This window comes from Pollachius pollachius (genome assembly GCF_949987615.1).
Source record: "Pollachius pollachius genome assembly, chromosome: 12".
NCBI lineage: Eukaryota > Metazoa > Chordata > Actinopteri > Gadiformes > Gadidae > Pollachius > Pollachius pollachius.
In genome coordinates, this window is record NC_136945.1 from 13,715,573 (window position 1) to 13,734,902 (window position 19,330).

General features: G+C 44.0%; 1 protein-coding gene across 1 annotated transcript in view; it reads left to right on the forward strand.

Moving 5' to 3' along the window:
• The first annotated feature begins 2,771 nt into the window (after window positions 1–2,771).
• Window positions 2,772–19,330, forward strand: part of quob (quattro b) — a 29,375-nt gene continuing 12,816 nt past the window's right edge. Inside the window, exons 1-5 of the mRNA XM_079748773.1 lie at window positions 2,772–3,083; window positions 14,793–14,990; window positions 15,630–17,205; window positions 18,318–18,509; window positions 18,860–18,983. Coding sequence (XP_079604899.1) covers window positions 3,081–3,083; window positions 14,793–14,990; window positions 15,630–17,205; window positions 18,318–18,509; window positions 18,860–18,983 — 2,093 coding nt within the window. The 5' untranslated portion in view covers window positions 2,772–3,080. The remainder of the gene's footprint in view (window positions 3,084–14,792; window positions 14,991–15,629; window positions 17,206–18,317; window positions 18,510–18,859; window positions 18,984–19,330) is intronic.

Sequence of the window (19,330 nt, forward strand, 5' to 3'; positions counted from 1 at the left end):
GGTCGTGGGGAGACACACATTCCATCCCATAATGGAATGGCTTGTCCCGCACGAAACCCATGTCAAGCTGTAGAATGCTAAAGAGCAGAGAATGAAATGCAGGTATGGGGTCCGGGAAGTGGAGGGCGGTGCATGGTTATGTGTGTGATTCTCTGGTAGATCCACCATGCATTGTAACAGTGAAACCAGGATTTAATTTGACCCTGGAAAATTTTGGAAAATCCTGACATTAAAAAAAAAAGGCCTCTGATGAATCTATAGTTACGTCTCTTAGTAGTCCATAAGGTTTCAGAACAGTGTAGCTCTTTCCCATTTACTCTTTTATGATGTAGTTATGTAGTAACTGTCTTAATGATAATTAATCCAATAAAAATATTGATTCTACTTGGGAGTCAAAGTTGCTTGGCATGAGGCAAACTTTAAACACTCTTACTGTAGAACTGGCCAATTTCATATCCTCCGCTTGAGCGACTAAATTCACATTTTTGGCGTAACAGCCTCCAGTTGACCGTGGCCCATCTGGCCAATCTATTGAAGTTTCTGGGACCGTTTTCTGCCAAATCCCTGTGGAGGAGTGGTTGTCTCTCTCTATTCTGTGCAATTCGGCCTGGTTCCCTGAAGTTTTAAGTCTCAGATAAGATAACATAAGTGACCAAATATGAAAGTACGAAGATGCCTTTGACAAATAATAGTTGAAAAGACAAAAAAAAAAAACATTCAGAGGATGTACCTGCTGTTACTCATCTCCCCCTTAATCCCCTGCCAAAACCCCTGACACACACACACACACACACAGTCGCACACACACACACACGTATGCACACACGCATGCACACACACACACACACACACACACACACACACACACACACACACACACACACACACACACACACACACACACACACACACACACACACACACACACACACACACACACACAAATATCTGTCAAAACCTCAGGATCAAGCAAGCAGGATCAAGTCTTGGGAGAAAAGGCCGAAAGAAAGACAATAAGAATGAAAACAAGAGAGGAAAGAGAAGGGGGCCTCATGCTATATACATCTTTTCCTGGTTAGGGTCAAAAAGGCAAATTAGCAAGGTATTTCCTCTCAGGAGAAACATTTGAAGAATGTTTAACAGAACTCTGTGTGAGAAGAGGAACCCAAACATAATAAGAGTGAGCGGGATTACTTTGGAGCCTGCCTCCCCTTACTGCTGTCTACCTTGAGAGTGAGCAGCTTAAGACAAACAGGAATCATGGCGTATCCCTTCTGTTCAAGAATAAAAAAAATAAAAAGCCCACACAGGTGGGGTCTGGACTTGCAAATGGACAATTAGGGTTGCGTTTCTAATCACTAGGTTCTCACAGACGTCACCCTTGTTTTGGGTTCCGCAGAATTGATCCGCCAAAGCTGTCGTGACTAATGCTAGGAGGAGATCTGCAGCAAGTCACCAACTTCTCGCTGCAGACTTTCATTCTGAGCAAACCTCTCAGTCCTGTGGACATGAGCTGTAACTCACAGGGTGTAACCCTGCATTCCTGCAGCCAAGTATGGTATAGCAGCAGCAGCTCTCTCTGGGCTGTCTACAAGCCTGGCTTCCCCTACTTCTGCTGACTTACTCCCCTTTGATGTGAGTCAAACACGTTCTCCTGTGGGAGAGAGAGAGAGAGAGAGAGAGAGAGAGAGAGAGAGAGAGAGAGAGAGAGAGAGAGAGAGAGAGAGAGAGAGAGAGAGAGAGAGAGAGAGAGAGAAAGAAAGAGAGAGAGATGAGTGGTGGGAGAGAGGAGGAGAATGACTTTACTTTCACTTACAAACAGCCCCCCCCCCCCCCCCCACCCACACACACACACCCCACCCTCTACCCCCACCTCCCAAAAGACCCCAATGATTAAAATAGAGAGACAGGGGCCCATGTTGGAGGGGTTGGATTTCTGTTGCTCTCTGATACTGGGTTAAACTGAGTGTCGGGCTTACATTGCCTAGAAAGATTTAGCATTAAAAATATATTTGAAATTCAGTTGGGAACTTTTACGTACAAATTCTCCAAAATGTCTAAATCGAAGTTACGTGTAAACAAAATAATGCCACTATTTATCGAGTCAATCTGACAATCAACATGATGAGCTACATTTAGGATTAGTCAAAATGGTGTTGTTACATTATTCAACCTAACATGAGGTCCCAAGCCTTTGAATACTTTGGCTGACACACTGCTGGCATGATCACTGTATTCACACAGATGCGTTTACAGACACAACAAAGGACAACAGAGTGTCCCAGATAGAAAGACTCTGAACAAAGAACTTGAACAACCGCATATGTTCTCATGCATTTGTGTCCACCTGTCTGTATTTGTGTGTGTCGGGGTCTCATTTTGTATTTTGTTGTGTCTGTGGATCCGCCTTGGGTGTGAGTACGAACTCCTGAATGTGTGTATGTGTGTGTGTGTTGTTTTGTGTGTGTGTGTGTGTCTCTCTTTTTGTGTGTGTTTGTGTGTGTGTGTGTGTGTGTGTGTGTGTGTGTGTGTGTGTGTGTGTGTGTGTGTGTGTGTGTGTGTGTGTGTGTGTGTGTGTGTGTGTGTGTGTGTGTGTGTGTGTGTGTGTGTGTGTGACAGATAGAAGACTGAAAAGCCTGGAGGGGGATTTCCTCTGAAAGGAAAGATTTTCTCCTCCCCCTCTCCAACACTCTCTCCCTCCTTCCCTCCCTCCCTCTTTCTCTCTCTCTTACCCCACTTGCTCTAAGCTCTCAGTGTGGTGCAAGCAAGCACAAGAGGAGCTTGAGAATCAACAGGCAGCCAGGAAAGTTAACTGTTTCTGTGCAACTCCCGCAAACCTCTGTCTGCGGCTCGGGGAAAAAGGTCCTGTGAAGAATGGGATCTTTTAGTTACGTTCTTCTCAGACAAGCAAAGCGACCCTCATGTGGATGTACCTGAACTAATATGAGTGATTGAGGTTTCGAACAAGGAGTTAAGTCTCTCTCTCTCGTTCTCTACACTGAAGATTCTCAAGAGACAATGAAGAAGACTTGAAACATGATCAAACTTTCTGTTGGCTAGGAAGAGACACCACTGCCAAGATGGTAAGATTGACTTCACTTCCTCGGTTGTTGTTGTTGTGTTGGGTATTTTCAGGTCCTTGAATTGATTTTCTGGTTGCACATGGCTCTGTTCCACTGACCTAGTGACAGCCAGAGCTACCCCATTTGTTTTGGTTGTTCCTCTATCACTCTGTGACCTCTTCGCTCATGCATGTCTGAAAAGTCTGTTGGTCGTAATCATGGCTGAGAAAATACAACTTTCTGATACATTTTACTGCTAAAAGAGGATCTCGAGTTGTCAATTGTTCTTGTGTAAGTTCCCAGTTTGTTTCGAGTTTAATTCACATCATAATTGCCCTGCAGTTACAAGACAGGTTATTATTTATTCATGCCTGGTTAAAATGGCTGATATCCAGTATTAACTTGTTGTGTATTGTTATCCAAACCTGGTGGGAGTTGGACGTCTCTCACATTGAATGCAACCTCCCAAGATTTGCAAGAATGCCCACAGTGAGCGAGAGTGTCGAGAGGCGTGCAGGCTTTTGTTTTGTTACTCTGGCAATACCCCAGGCCCTTTGATGGGGGGGCTTAATTAATGCAAATCGCTTGCATACTTGGGCGGTACATTAATGGAGTGCTCCAGGCATACAGATCATGCCTGTTATTGACCAGAAAGATTGTTGTTTATCTTTAGAGTCTGTTTCTATGTCAAAAAGGCTCTTCATTTTTAAACTGTTGTGCAAAACTTGTGTTGATTTTCGACTATAATTCACAAGCTTAGTTGAACCACAGGAGACTACGATGAGAGGAGAAGGGTCGATCTGGACATGTGTTTCCAAAGCTTGACTCTCTTTCTCGATTGAGAGTTTGATGAATGATAGGTTTAGCACACATTTGGAAAACACGTCCAAGCGTGTCCGAAAAGTGAGGGTTTCTGAGTGAGCAGGGAGCTTGTTTTAAAAAGGAGCCTGCTCTTTCTTGGCAGCTCTTCATCATAACCACCACTCTACATTGACCCTCACGTTACTTTGTTTCTCCAGACGCTTGCTGCTTCCCAGGGGCCTCTCCATCCGTCTGACCTGAAGTTATTGCAGCCTATCTGTGAAAGCTATTAGATTACTGTACTGCACATGGCCTGGTATTTCTATCTAGGACAAACACTGTGTTACTATGCACATACTACGTATTGGCTAGGGTGACTGGCAGGTACTGTTAGGGCAGCGACAAGGACAGCAATGTCAGCCAGGAGTCACATTCGGGACAAACAGCGGAAGAGAAAGTTCCCACTCGACGCAAAGAGTCCTCATGCATTTTCCTCTCGCACATGTACAGGAAGACAGTCAAGTACCGATCCGTCAAGTACAGCACTGCTGCTACATTCAGGGTTCTGTAAAAGTGTGCGCAAGGGGAACCTCTTGAAGCTTGTTGGCTTCCTCTCCATTATGCTATTTCGCTGGGTCATTATAGTATACATTATGCTAATGAGCTTAAAAGCTTCAGTCTATCCACTAATGTCTGCGACCACATCACAGACACCGAGCTTCCACAGCCAACAAGCAAAAAGCATAATAGAGATGACTGTAAAATGTGGGATAATGTGGGAAAGGTCATTTTAGAGAGTGAACTATAATTAAACTCCAAGGAACTAAGGACACATTTATGGGAAAAGAACACCTTACAATTATGTTGTTAATTTACTGGTCACATCTATGTACTATTTAGTTATTTAGCATATGGTTTTATCGAAAGGGTAATTACAGGGAATTTGAGCAAAGTCTTGAATGAGTTAAGGAAGGGTAGGCATCGTGTGTGTGTGTGTGTGAGTTTGAGTGCTAGTGCGAGTGTGTGTATTTGTATATGAGTGTGTCTGTGAGTGTGTGTGTGTGTGTTTGTGTGAGTGTGTGTGTGTGTGTGTCCAGCGTGTGTGTGCGTGTGGACACACAGCATGAGAGGTGAGAGGACATGGTGTATCCTTATTAATAATAGATCCTTCTGGCCTCTAACCTCCCAGTGGGGGGGGGGGGGGGGGGGGGGGGGGGGGGGGAGCACAGCTGTGTCTCTTTCTAAACATACCTCATCACAACCTCCTTTTTCCTGATTGAGACCATTAATCACATCGCTACAGTAATTATTTGTGCTCTGCAGGCAACTGAATAACAACACCACCATAGGTCTATACTTAAAGCAAAGGAGATGATAATAGTCAGGGGCTGAGACACAGAACTATTGGATTTAGGCAAAGACAGGGTGCAAGATATATGTGTATGAGGACAATCAAACCAATTGTTTTCAGCAAGAATAGGTAGTTGCCAAAAAGCCTTGCAACTGTATATTTTCACCCTGTCTATTTTCTTGAGATCCTAAAAGTCTTAAAAAGTGGGTCAAACCTCAGGGAGTGTGCATTTTTCAAACGAGAGCTTTTCAAAAAGATTCATGCCTCCTTTGATGGGGCGAGCACACAGAGCCATGCCAACACTGCAACACTATTAAACAAAAGCTAGAGTTACCTCCAACAGCTCAATCTCATTCCTAACTAAGGTCTGCTCATTATTATGGTTTGAGATTTTCCTTCCCCTGGAAGCCCTGTGAGGGCTGGGATCTGCCTTCCCTGTCTGTGATCCTCCAGATGTGGAGGCCCACATGCAGTCTTTTCCCCGGCTCACACACTGGTTGGATCCGTGCTCAAAGCCTGCTGCTGGGCTCGTTCAACACAGACCGCTACCTTGAATACATTCATCTTCCTGCCTGCAAACAAATAACTTACAGTCCCAAACCATTCTGCAAAGCCTTGTTGGTGGCCTTGTTGGTGGCAATATTTGGTTTGATTCTTCTTTATCGGCGCTGGTGTCCTCTCACTCAGTTCACTGGCCTATTGAGTTAGCTAGATTGTTTGCAATTGTATGCTAATCAAGAAACTCATGTTGACTCAGCAGTGAGTCAGCAGGGTTTGTTTTGTCATGTTGAACGGGTTTTGACTTAGAAACCTTGATCACGTTTTATTGGAAATGGAATGCATTTGGGCATTGGGTTTTGCATTTCACACGGCCAATGCAAACTATGAAGGACTTCGGCCACAAAGTGTTTATTTTACAGGTTTGTACCCAACCCCCCCAGCTAGCCTTGGACACCATGTTGGGATACGAAGTGAAAGTTTGATTCTGTTTCCTTTTGTTTCAAAACATTGGTCCAAGGTCAGGAGGCTCCAAAAAAAAGGCAATCCTTCTTGATGTTTATAGAGTAGATAGTACAGTTCACAGCCTTGCCCTGCCCTTACATTTCACAACACACGGATGCCATGACAACAGCAGGATGGATCAGGGCTGGTAATTATCACAATTATCACACGTTGCCTGAAAATCACTCTCAGGCAGTCTATTCGAAACGTCGAAAGAAAGGATAAAAAACAGACTTATTGTTTGTGTAACTAAAGTCTTACTGCCTACATACTTCATAACCCCCATATATCTTGGCAGTCGGACACAAGAACCTGTTAGATCTAATGGTACTAAGGATGGGGTTAGGGATTTGATTCCCATTAAGGCCATCCACGTATGGTGTTGTAAGATGCTTTGAAAAGCTATCTACTAAGGGACTAGGGGACTAGAGACTAGGGACTCAGGGACTAGAATCAATGGTTTTAAGGGACTTGGGATTCACTGTCACCGGAAGGCCCCATCATTACAGGGGCACACTTCCCACTCACATATGGGGAAATGAGGGCCTGTAATCAACCTAACCTGTATGTTTGCAGTGCCTCCGGAGTACTCCCACACACGATGTCAACCTCAGCAGTGGAAAGGAACCGTCTGTGGAGCTGCATGGGACCTGCCCTTAGTGACTGTGCCACCGTGACTCTTGTACTGCATGATTCATCAGAGCTGAATCTTTTATTCAGTACTAAAATATGGGTGCCTATGAAGTGTACAATCAACTTTTTCTTTGGTTTCATTTGCATGAAGTAAAGAAAAAACATTCTGCTTCTCGCATTTCACACCTTGAAGCGTGTACTGACTCGACATCTTCCTCATGATTCAAATCAAATGTAATCATTCTGACATGCGTCACATGAAATTGCACAACTGTATCAGTACAACTGAGTCATGCTACCCAGGGAGAGAAAAGGTCCATGTTTAAAGTCTGTGCTTGACCTGCATCCCCAGGAAACAGACCTGTTATTTTGCCTGGACTTCAGCACTCCTGTGGCTGCCTAGACCTCCCCAGCTTTACAAAGCTTTGGCCCCAGAATATCAACAAGACATTGGCTGCCGCAATCAGTCCCGATGGCTCTGCTTATTGCAGTAGCCGTCTAATGGATGGCTCTTAAGAGTTTCGTCTCACAGGCGCATTTTATGGAGCAGACAGTCTGAATGGATTAACAATGTCTTCGCTCAATGATGTGTTCCCCTGCCAAAGAGACACACATACAAAAAAACACCACCATTGTGTCACTGACCACCAGGAGTTTGTCGGATAGAAACTTGGAAGAGGGCTGGGGAAATCAGGAAAGAATTGCCTCCATGTTTAAGTAACACTAGCATCGTGTGGTTCTATATTTATTTTTCATTTATTCTTTAGCTCTAACAAGTTGAATCAGGTCATAAAATTAAATAACCTTCTCCTCCCTAAATCACAAAAGCCTTTCATTGATAACATCTCCTGTGGTATTTTTTTGACACTATCTCATTTTGAGGATGAAAAAGGAGATTTCTTCTCCCTTCCCCACCATTTGTGCACAAACTACATAATTGGCTGTTGTTATTTCTGAGTTGATTTGGTGTTGTGGCTCTTGGGTTGGTCATGTCGGCCAGACAAGATGTATATCCACCACAGTAGTCCGGTACACCTCTTTTGAACCTTGCAACTATAATGTCGAGTGCATGACTATAATGTTCAGTCATGCATGGTACACCTCTTAATTGGTTGGTTGGGTGGTTACCTTATTTGGCTTGCGGCTGTGGTTCCCCTTGAATAAACATTTTCACGTAGACATTTTAAATTTGTCAAGTTGCGAGCGATCTAGAAAAAAGGTGACGTACGTTTCCAAACCTACAAACCAGTAGGTTTGGATGAAGCTAATCCTAATGATAATTACACTGCACACCGCAAACTGACTTTAAGCCTTTGACCTTTTGCTGCTGACGGTGCTTAAAATACTGACACACACGAAGACACACACGAAGACACACACACACACACACACACACACACACACACACACACACACACACACACACACACACACACACACACACACACACACACACACACACACACACACACACACACACACACACACCTTGACAGCTTGTTTATACTGGGGCCTAAATCTGGGTCCTGACTTTCTTTGACCGTAGCCCAAGGCGAAACACAAAGAGCCCGGTGCAGAGAAAGAAGCCTGTTATTATCTCTCTCGTGCTCAGCACGGTGAAAAAAACGCCCAGGGGCCTTTCTGCCGGCGGAGGTGGGGATTGTGGCAGGACAAAGAGGAAGCAAACCTTCATAACAGATGGACCTCTATCTGGGTCCTCTGACATGTCAATCCATGTCAAACAATGATCTTTGTTGGCTGGCTGACGCTGCCCAAGAGGCCGGCTCTGGCTGAATAGAATGAAAGCTTGTGGGCTTCACGCGACAATAGTGGGCCACGGTACACCCCTTCCCTAGCGCCACAGCAGGCAGTCTTGGGTGCAGAGGCAGCCGTGGAATGCAATGGGTCAGCTGGCTGTAGATCAGACCGTCTTTAATAGAGAGATACAACTTTTATTTAAGGATTTAGGCCTGACCGAGCTTGACTCCTCTTATGGCGGCCAGTGAAGTGGAAATGAATTTCCTTGGCAAAGAGAAGCATGCCAACTCCTGTGGCTGTCAACGCGGGGGGAAAACGAGTCGTGGATACATTGATATGTTAGCCGCTCTAATGTGTTATCTTTACGACGTCGGCGAGTGGATTCAGGCCCAGATTGTCTAGGGTTTGAGAGAGGAATGTTGGGGGAAACTGTTCCATCGCCAGGATGTAGACAAAGTAAGAGATGACCTCACTTCCATTTCCTCGAGCTGCAACTGTTTATCTGATACAGTCGGTCCATAAACAAGAATATAATTATTGCATGCACACATACAAAATGTACAACGTGACAAGAGAGGTAATGGGGATGCTATCAGAGCATCTGGAGAGAGCAGCAATTTGGGATCAGAACAGACTAAACTGAATTGTACGTCATGTCGAGTTTATTTGTCTTTCTCTTTATCACATTTACAGTCTCAAAGGGCTTCACGGGCCCTTAGGGACCCATTAGTACAACCCTAAACTATACAGGTCAGCAAGGACAAGTGAAACAAAACAGTCATCATTTTTGGTTTAATGCAAAAGTGAAAGCATTCAGACTTTTATAAAAACAGAACAAAGAAGGTATACGGTTTCTGTCTCTCTGACATGCTGTCTGGACGTATGTCAGATGAAATGAAACGTACAGAGTAGCCGGCCGGTCTGAACTGGGTCCAGTCATCCTATGTTTATGCTCTCTACGCAGGGTCTTGCACATATGGATTTCTCTTCCAACCACCCATGGTGATACTTACATTCTGGGATAACATGCGTGCATGTTTGTAGGTTTTAATTAGAGCTTTGTTTCATTATAGGAATTGCGTTTTTATTGCCACAAAGGAGTCTCAAATTGAATGTATTTAAGCAGGAAAACACAGCTAGAAACTTGTAAGTTATACCCAACCTACACACCACAGATATGCCGTATGACTCACTGTTCAGCAACACCTCTGAACTGTCACTATTTTATTTTATTTGCATTATTGGTTGAATAAAATATCTGTATTTCGAACAAAGACGTTTGTTCTCTGATAGACTTGGCCTTCAGTTTCAGACATACAGTAGAGCCTTTACTCAATGACTGTACTAAGTCCTATACAGCTGTGATGCATTAAAGAGCAAAGCCCAGGCATATTTTTTCTACAGCTTCATCATTTATACAGATTTGTTCAATCAAGAGAAAGAAAGCACTATTTTTTTTTGATGAGGAAATGCTATTTCGTTATACAGAGATACAAGAGGAAGTGGACAATAAATATAAGGATTAACTAAACTGCTGATATAACATGATCCTGACTTTTATTGTGATATATTGATACCTGGATGATACCTGTTAAAATAATGTTGTTAATTTAGAGTGTGTATAATCATTTTGCATCTAGCAGAATGGACTTGGCAGAAATGTAATATGTTACTCATAAATAGGTTTTTATTTTTGTATAATCCCACGAAAAAAAGAATAGTTGTGTTTTCGTTAACTTTTGAGTGAGTCCTTTATATCAGAGCACTCGGTGTTGACTTGTTGCTACAGTAGCTCAGAAACTTAAACCCAGTTTTCAGCCCAGATAAAAAAACGAATATGCTACAGCTTACAACGGTTACCTACTACACTACGCTACATTACATGTTTAACTATGTCATGATAACACAAAAAATAAACTTAACTACATTTTATTATCATCATTCCAAGATTTGTTTCTGATAAATAAATAAAAATTCCTTAACCTATCTTGTAAAATAGTGAAAGACCTACTGTAGCTTACAAGCTTACTGTAGTATTGTTAACAGGCCGTTTGAGGTTTTGTGGTTTGTTTATCTGTTCTGTCTTTGTTTAACCCCCAAGCTGAACTATAGTATAGTATAGGGGCCGGCAATCTCTTTATCTAGGCCAAAACGTGGGCCTGTGGAGTGCTTTGAGACTCTTAACTTGACAGAGAGTTATATAAATAAACTTTGCTTACCTTTGAAGTCCCTTTGAAAGCAGCAGTAGTGCAAAAAAAATGAAGCATACGCATACACTTCACACATCAAATGCAATACGTCTTCTTTGTAATATAATATATATATATATATATATATATATATATATATATGTCTGATTCACTGCATTTAAGGTCTGCTTCACATCGTTAATGTCCAACAAGCCTGGCGTCTATGTGTGACATTCTCATGTTAATTAGATTACCAAGGCCCCGTCCACACGAAGCCGATGTTTTGGTGAAAGCGCATTGTGCGTTTCGGCCGACCGTCCAGGCGGAGCCGGCGAATCCGGCGCCCGAAACCGCACATCTCTGAAACCAGCCGCAGAGGTAGTTCTAAATCTATCCGGACCTACGCGGTTTCGTGTTAGGATTCGTGTGGACGCCTGAAACGCAAACGACGACGTCATTAGCCCCCCACCAGCTGGGGGACGTCAGAGTTGCGTTGAATTTTTTATTTATTTTTTTATTTGTATTCTTTTTGTAGCTTTCAATAAAGCCCCTTGATAAATATAATTACTAACTCTACATTAAAAGGTATTTCTGCTCAATTTAAAAGGTTGAATCTCCTCGTGACTGAATGTTTGTATAAACCGCGCAGGATGTATCCGCGCAGACTTGATGCGCTCCACTTTTTTCTGTGGAGAACCATCGCCTTGAATATTTACTACAGCATTTATACAGCCTAATGCGGTTTCCCAATGGCTCCGTCTTTACGGAGATATTCCTGAACTGCATAAAACGAAACCGGATCGTTTTCGCCCGTTTCGGCTCCGTGTGGACGGGGCCTCAGAAAAGTGCGGTTTCGGGCACCGGATTCGCCGGCTCCGTCTGGATGGTCGGCCGAAACGCACAAGACTTATGCGGTTTCACCAAAAAATCGGCTGTTTTTGAGCTAATCTTTTGAATTTGATGAATTTAATTACTAACAGTACATTAAAAAGTATTTCTGCTCAATTTAAAAGGTTGAATCTCCTCGTGACTGAACGTTTGCATACAGTGCGCAGGCTTGATGCGCTCCACTTTTCTGTGGAGAACCATCGCATTGAATATATACTACAGCGTTTCTACAGCTCGATGCGGTTTCGCAATGACTCCGTCTTCACGGAGATATTCCTGAACCGTATAAAACAAAACCGGATCGTTTTTGCCTGTTTCGTCTCCGAGTGGACAGGGCCTAAATGACTTATTTTAATTCAAACAGCGGTAGTTGACAACAGTCCTCCAAGAAAGCATTGAGACATGTTAATTAAGCAGCATCCGCCATTGAAATCGTTGCTTCTTTTAGGAGTAGGAACAACTATGCGAATGCACTTACTGACCACAATATTTCCTTTTTGATTGGGAATCTGAGTTTTCAATTAATTTCTGTAGAGTTTGATTTTATTCAAATTGACTATTTTTCCCCGACTTCGGGTACTGATTTTGTGTGTGGCATATATTTGACTGACGTAACTAGGAGACTAATAACCATATGTGAAGAGAACCATTCATATGGTGAAGAAATTTTTCTGGTGGGTGTATTTTGAGACAAGAATTTTATTGTCCTTGACATGATTCAAGATGCTGCACAGAACACCACCAAGAAAAGTCCCATTTCCCTCCCACTGTTCTACCTTTGTGTGGCTCCCCATTGCAAACCATGGTCGAAGAGGATGGCTTCAATCTGCTCCTCCCGATTGCTTCCATGTGTTTAGTTTGGACTGCGTCCCGTAGCACAGCTGGTCCTAGTCACATAGCTGGGACCCGGTGGTTGAATAGCCCATTTCTTATAAGCGTGCTGATCTGAAGCAGACCATGTTATGTTGAGTGAGCACGAGAACCAAGATGACTTGACTTGAGAAGCAGTGTCGTTTTACATGGGACTCCACTCTGTCTGTCTGTCTGTCTGTCTGTCTGTCTCTCTGTCTCTCTCTATCTTTTCTCTATATTTTCTCTGTCTCTCTCTTTGTCTCTCTCTCTCTCTCTCTCTCTCGCTCTCTCTCTCAGTCTCTCTCTCCACCTCTGTCATGGTTGCTGTATGATGGGGACCATACGATTGTCTTTGTCTTCTCCTTTCCACTTGAATCAGATCACAGTTCTGATCCGTGTCCACGCACCAGAGTTCCAGCCTAGATCAAATTTGTCTTCTTGGCCAGACAAGAAACAGTCTCTTCATATTCAGTTAAAGACAGAATTAATCATCTTCAGATATAGTCTTGGAGATCTGTAGAAACGGCTGGCCAAATCCCTGGGTACTCTTAATTAAAAGACAATTTAAAAATTTCTTCCTGGCTGTATGTCAGTTGAGAGAGCAAAATGATAATGTGACAGCTTTGAGGGGTGGAGAATTGATCTTGATCACTGATGTGTCAGCCATGAAAGTGTTACGGGTTGTTCCTTAATGATAATTGTTGGCAGCTAAAGTATGCATTTTTAAGAAAGGTATGTCAGAGTTTTAGGTTTCCAGACTGTAGTCAACTTCACTTTGAAGCATTCCACAGTAGTGGAGAGGTTGGGAGGAAGCCAGCCATATTTTCCCTTTAAATTACATTTGATTTTAAGATATATTTTGACATAGTTCTATTTTCTTAAAGAATGAGGCGAACAAAAGCTACAGTCAAACAAAGAGGTACAGATCAAATACCTGTTCCCAATAAGCCAAATTTCAGCCTGAAGTCAGGAGAGATTGTAGCATTTGACATGCATTGATTTAAAATTCTTGCTGATATATTTTTTGCATTATTACTTACATTTAGGCATTAATTAAATGTAACAAGTAAGCTTTATTGTTTATAGATAAAATGTTAAAAGGTATGATCAATTCAGGTATTTTCATTTTATATGAATCTACTACAAATATTAAAGGCGACAAATTATGACGTTTTCACAGCAAGTAAACATAGTATTTGAGTTCCAGAAAATAGGATTTTGAAGCTGTTTGCTGGAAATAGCTTTTAGGAAAAAGATGTCGCCTAGCGCTATTCCCCTCTTTTTCAGTCCCTTCAGAATGCTCGGTTTCTGGTGTCTGTAGCTTTAATGCAAATGAGCTGCTGCCCATTGACCAATGAGCTGTCAGAATGAACCACAGCATGGAGGAGAAGGGATTGTTGTTGTTTGCGGACTCCTGGAGCTCTATATCTATATAATATAATAAAATAATAATATGTATGGGTATTTATGTAATATTATATCTAATATCATGGCCAAAAGCTATGTGCGCCTCGGATGATATTATGAATCATAAATGTCTCTGGCACTTTCACAACAAGTTAAGACCCGTAGTGGGGGATATCTCGTCCATGGTTGAGAAGAATTGGGGGAAAGGAACTTTGGCCGTGACTCTCTGAAGTCCATGAACCGCGACATGGAGGAGAAAGGGATTGTACTCCAGGCGCTGAGATGCCGAACTGCCGCCGAGCTCCGGGGGTTGTCCTCCGGGAGCTGAAAAGTCCATGTCTCCTTCTCCGGACTGCAACCGAAGCTTCGGCGGCAGTCCGGCAGCTCCTGCGGTGCCGCCGGCAGAGAAAGGGATTTTACTCCCGGGGCTGAGTTGCCGCCGAGTTCCCCCCCGCCGGAGCTGCTCGTTCGCTGGTCCACAAAAACTTAGCTATGCTCTGATTGGAGGGGAGGGGGGAAGTGGGAGGTAATATTCAACTGTGCCCCGCCTCCTATGTAGGAGGGGGCGCCAGAACTGACTCGCTCGTTTGGTAACTGTAGGCGGGTTACTTCCAGAAATGCATATCTCACTCAAAAAATCATGTACAGACTTTTTTCAAAGTTTGTATGCATGTGGGAGCACCAGAGACCCAAAACAACACCCCAAATCCCAGGAAAAGTGTTGTTTTCATAATATGTCCCCTTTAAGTTAAAACAAAATGGAATAGAAGAAGAAAAAGAACGATAGTTCAATTCAACCCTGCGGACCAACTGTCTAATGGCAGGTTTCTCTTCCCTGGTTCCCTCTAGAACCCACAGTCTCTGGACTCATCCATCCAGAGCGCCCTGTCAGCCCTCTTCCCTCCCTTCGAGGCCACCGCGCCTATCGTCCTCAGCCAGCTCTTCCGCACCATCGAGGAGCGTTACCACGGCGACGCCTTGCAGTGCCTGCTGGACTTCCTGATCCCTTCCAAGCACATCCTTGAGAGTGTGCAACAGGCGGCATGTGTGAGTCTGCGTGCTGCATATACACGTGCAACGCCCACTTGTTTAACCTCCACCCTCACAGGAGAATATACACACTGGAATGTATTGGTATGCGTCCACAAAGTGTCCTTAGTTGTTTATTTTCTGTTCTAAGCAAAGCATTGTTATCAAATAAACCATGAAAATTACACCATACTGCATTTTTTTCCCAATATACTGCTATTTGAGAGAAAAAGGGATCACAGAGACTGCAACCTGACAAAAATCGAGGACATTGTAAAAAATGTGTAGCCTAGTAAATGTGTGTGTGATTATCTATGTGTTATTTGTCGTAGTTTAGCCAAGCATCCCAGCTAGGGAGCAAGCATTTCAGGTTAAGCAACTATTTCAAGTAGAGAACAAAGAGAACAACATAAATAAAAGTCAGTCTTTTTGTAAGTTTATTGCAGGAAGAATTTTTTTTAAGAAAGGATCTAGATTTCCCTTCACATCTTTTTGAGTTATATTTTAGCCTTTGTATTTTTTTGCGATAAAAACAATAAATGGAACACCATAACATTCCAAGAATGGAAATACAGAAAACCTCTCTTTAAAATGAATGAAATAAACTTGGAACTACCTTCGAATGAAACATGTGCTTCTCATATCTTTTTTTCCAAGGCTGCCTACTCGGATGTAATTTTCTGCCATGAGGGTTGGCCACTGTGTCTGCATGACCAAACGGTGATCCACCTCGCTCCCCTGAACCCTCTGCTCCTGCGGCCGTCGGACTTCTACCTCCAGGTGGAGCCCTTCGGGGAACAAGCGGCACGAATAGTCCTCAAAAGCCTCCTCGCTGAAGGGTGTCGCGAGGTGGAGGAGACCCCCATACTGGAGACCTCCTACCCCTGCATCTTCACGGAGGATTGGCTGCGGGACATCAATGAGGGGCGCCATGGCACACCTCTGACGCGCTGCTTGCTCTCCACAGACCAAGGGGTGATAAAGTTGCCCTGGGCGAAAGTTGCCATTCCGGAGTTCATAGAAAAGCCTAAGCCCACGGGGCCAAGCTCGTTACCGCTCGCTCGGGACACACCTCCGGAGCCCAGGAGGCTTTTGGCTCCATCCCATTATAACTCTTCCACTTTGCCAATGGAGAGCTTGCTTCTACCGAGGAGGGACAGGATGAGAGCATCTCTGAGAATTCCAGAAGACTCCTCCAAACTGGTCAAGGTGCACAATGACAGGCCCGCTCCCAAAACCTGCCCCAAACCCTCACCCAAGCCCATTGGTTGGGTTTCACCCAATACCTGGGACTGCCAGAACTATCGGGAGATAGAGGGTGACTACGTTGACCTCGTTGATCTGGTCAAGGACAAAGAGGCTTTGGCTAAACTCGACAACCACCCAAACCCCCCCGGTTCCATCTCATTCAAACCCGTTCGGCCACCTCCGCCGGTACCGGTCGCCAATGGCAGCGGCCCTGGTGGACGCAGCCTTCGGTACGGCGAAGGGGCCTTTCCACCTTGTAGCCAGAGGAGGTTGGGCTATGAGATGTCCGAACAGGAGATGAAATGTAGGTACAGGGATTCTTACACAGCGGCACTGAAGAACCCTGTGGCGTTTGAGAGAGGGAGTGCAGAACTGCTCGCCGCTCTGAAGGAGTTTGGCTTTCAAAACCCGGAAGACTTTGGACCCAATGGTAGATTTGTCACTCACGGCAATCATCCCGGACACTTGTTGAACTGCTGTAAAGACTATGAGCCAAATATGGAGCCCCAGCGACAGAAGGCATGTTGTCGAATGCCTGAAACCGTTGAGTCCCATGCTAAAGAACCCAGCGGACGTTTGGTAGCAGAAACTCTGACCAAAGAATTACAATTGGATGCAAAACTTGCCTCAGGTGGAATTCCTCGCCAGAAAGTACAAACAGACATTCTTATCCACCATCAAAAAGGCCATGGATCTAAAGGTCAAACAAAGGCCAACGACTCTCCTGTGGAAAAATGTGATGATAACATCATCCCTCATCACAAAGCAGAAGTGCTGAAACCACCAGTGAAATTCAAAGCCAAACTAAGGTCTCTCTCCACGGTGTCCGAGTCACCCAAAGGGAGTCCCATCCTCTACAAGCTCAACAACAGGAGTCACAGTGACATTTGCCCTGAAATGATTCCAAGCATCATGTATTACAAGCAGAACCCAGGCTTTAGTCTGGCAACTCAAAAAGAGGAAGTACGTCATTCGCCCAAAAAGGGTAAGCACCGAGATGATATGGCATGACACTTAAAGTAGATAAATTATTCTTACAGGAAAGCTGAAATACAGACAAACAATGGCATTTTTCTGTTAACAGTCTGCCACAAAAAGTTAGCATAATATTCACACATAAAACTCCAGTTGAAGGTTATGGCCCATTAGTCACATTAAAAGGTTTCTAGCCCTTAACAGTTGATTGAAACCTCGACCATGACCCCCAGGGCTCTTGGGGGGGTTCTCCATGGAGGGTCATAAAGGCTCTTTAGAGAGACGTTTGAAGGGGGGCGTAGAGGGTCGAGCCTGAGTATGATATTCCCCAGAGGGAATTTCCTCTTCCGCTGTTTGGCTTCCTGAGCTAAACAATAAACATTACGCACGTCATTCTGTCGACAGAGAATACAGAAATAGCGTTGGCACACTAAAAAAGTCAACGCAGCATCTATCAGGATATAAAAATGAAGAGAAAGCTGTGGTTTTTCTATCCTAATCTAGAGAGACAGCATAACATAGCAGGCAGGAAGAAAGGCTGCCTCCCTGCCTTTTCCCCCCCCAACCCCAACCCCTACACCCTCTCCACAACACGCACACCCATCGGCATGTACCCATGGGTCCCGGGAAGGGCATGGAGAGATCCTGACTGAAGACATGCTTGTCTCAGGCTATTAAAGTAGCGACTGGAGGGAACACAGGCCTGCTTTGTTGTCTCTAAAGAGAGACCAATTAGGACATCCGAAATCAAAGCCAGGCTTAGTAGGCTGGCCCTACGTCGTCGTTTTTCTTACACAAGTCCAAGGCTTTAAAGGCTGGCTGAATTTCTTTATGCCCCTAAGCATTTCTTCTGTCTGTCTATAAGACTGACTGCTACTATGATGACTACTCATACAAACGATTTACAGCGAAAGAAACCCCTTTAGTGTGAGGGAAGGCCAAAGATCACTGGAGAATAATGTCCGCTAGCACACACAGCCAGAAGACATCCTCATAAACGTCCCGGAGTGGTCATGATACATGACCCCCCCCCGGGCCCCATGTTTTTTAATCATTCTGTAGTTCTTTAGCTTAGTGTGCATTAACCTTTGGAATAACATGTGGAAACTCCTTGACCTGCAGACCTCCAGTCAAACAACAACACAGACGGATCATATTTAAAGCCCCACGACGTCAAGACAGACAAGCCTCTGCCGTCCCCTAGAGAACCACAGCCGTCCGTCTGTCCTGCTGTCCCCTCTGCTCCTCAGAGCCAGGAGGCCACTCTGAGAAGCATTGTGGGGCTTCTTCAACTGGGCGCCATATGTTTACCAGGTACCGCCAACCAGTCTGTCACATGTTTTTTTTCATTTTGACATCGCTATTGCAACAACGAATAGTGTTAGGATTATCATTAGCCATTGGACTTTGATAACTTGGCCTTGCAGATACTATATTTTATTCAATACATTTTGTGTATGACCAACTAAATCTAAGACTTCCAATGCCTAGCAACACATGTGAAATTAAAAGTAACACATGATTAGATGCTGACTCTGATAAAAGTGAAAATAAAATGATTCTTATCCAAATCATTCTTAATTAAATTCTGGCGAAAGAGTCACACCATAGCACCTTTCTACTCTCTTTTTTCTAATCTGCGACTCTGTCATATCAATCTCCAGGAGGGCGGGACAAGACGGGTCGCGCGGTGCTAGAAGTGCACGGGGACAGGGCCATGTGGACGGCGCCTCTGGCCTCAGCCCCGCAACTCTGCAGGCTGATTCTCTACATGAGCCTCATACCAAGGTACCCCCTGGATGATTGTTTGAGTTATTTAAACTTCTGGGAATTTCTTTCTTGGGGTTGGGGGTCTATTTATATTTTTTTCTTCCTTATCTTGCTAAGTTAATTCAATTTCCGTCTAACTCGATCTTTAGGGGGCCATTTCAGAGGTCAGGGGGTATATGCGATGGTTAAGGAGTTGGTTGAGTATGTGAGTTGTGATTCAGTTAGGTCAATGACAAAGACAAATTGGTACTCAATAAAGTAAAAGAAATGCAATCATTGGTTTCATTCCCGATAAATACGTGATTCAAAAACCTAATACTGGGATGTGATTTCCAAATTTAATATATCTCTCAACCACTAGAGGG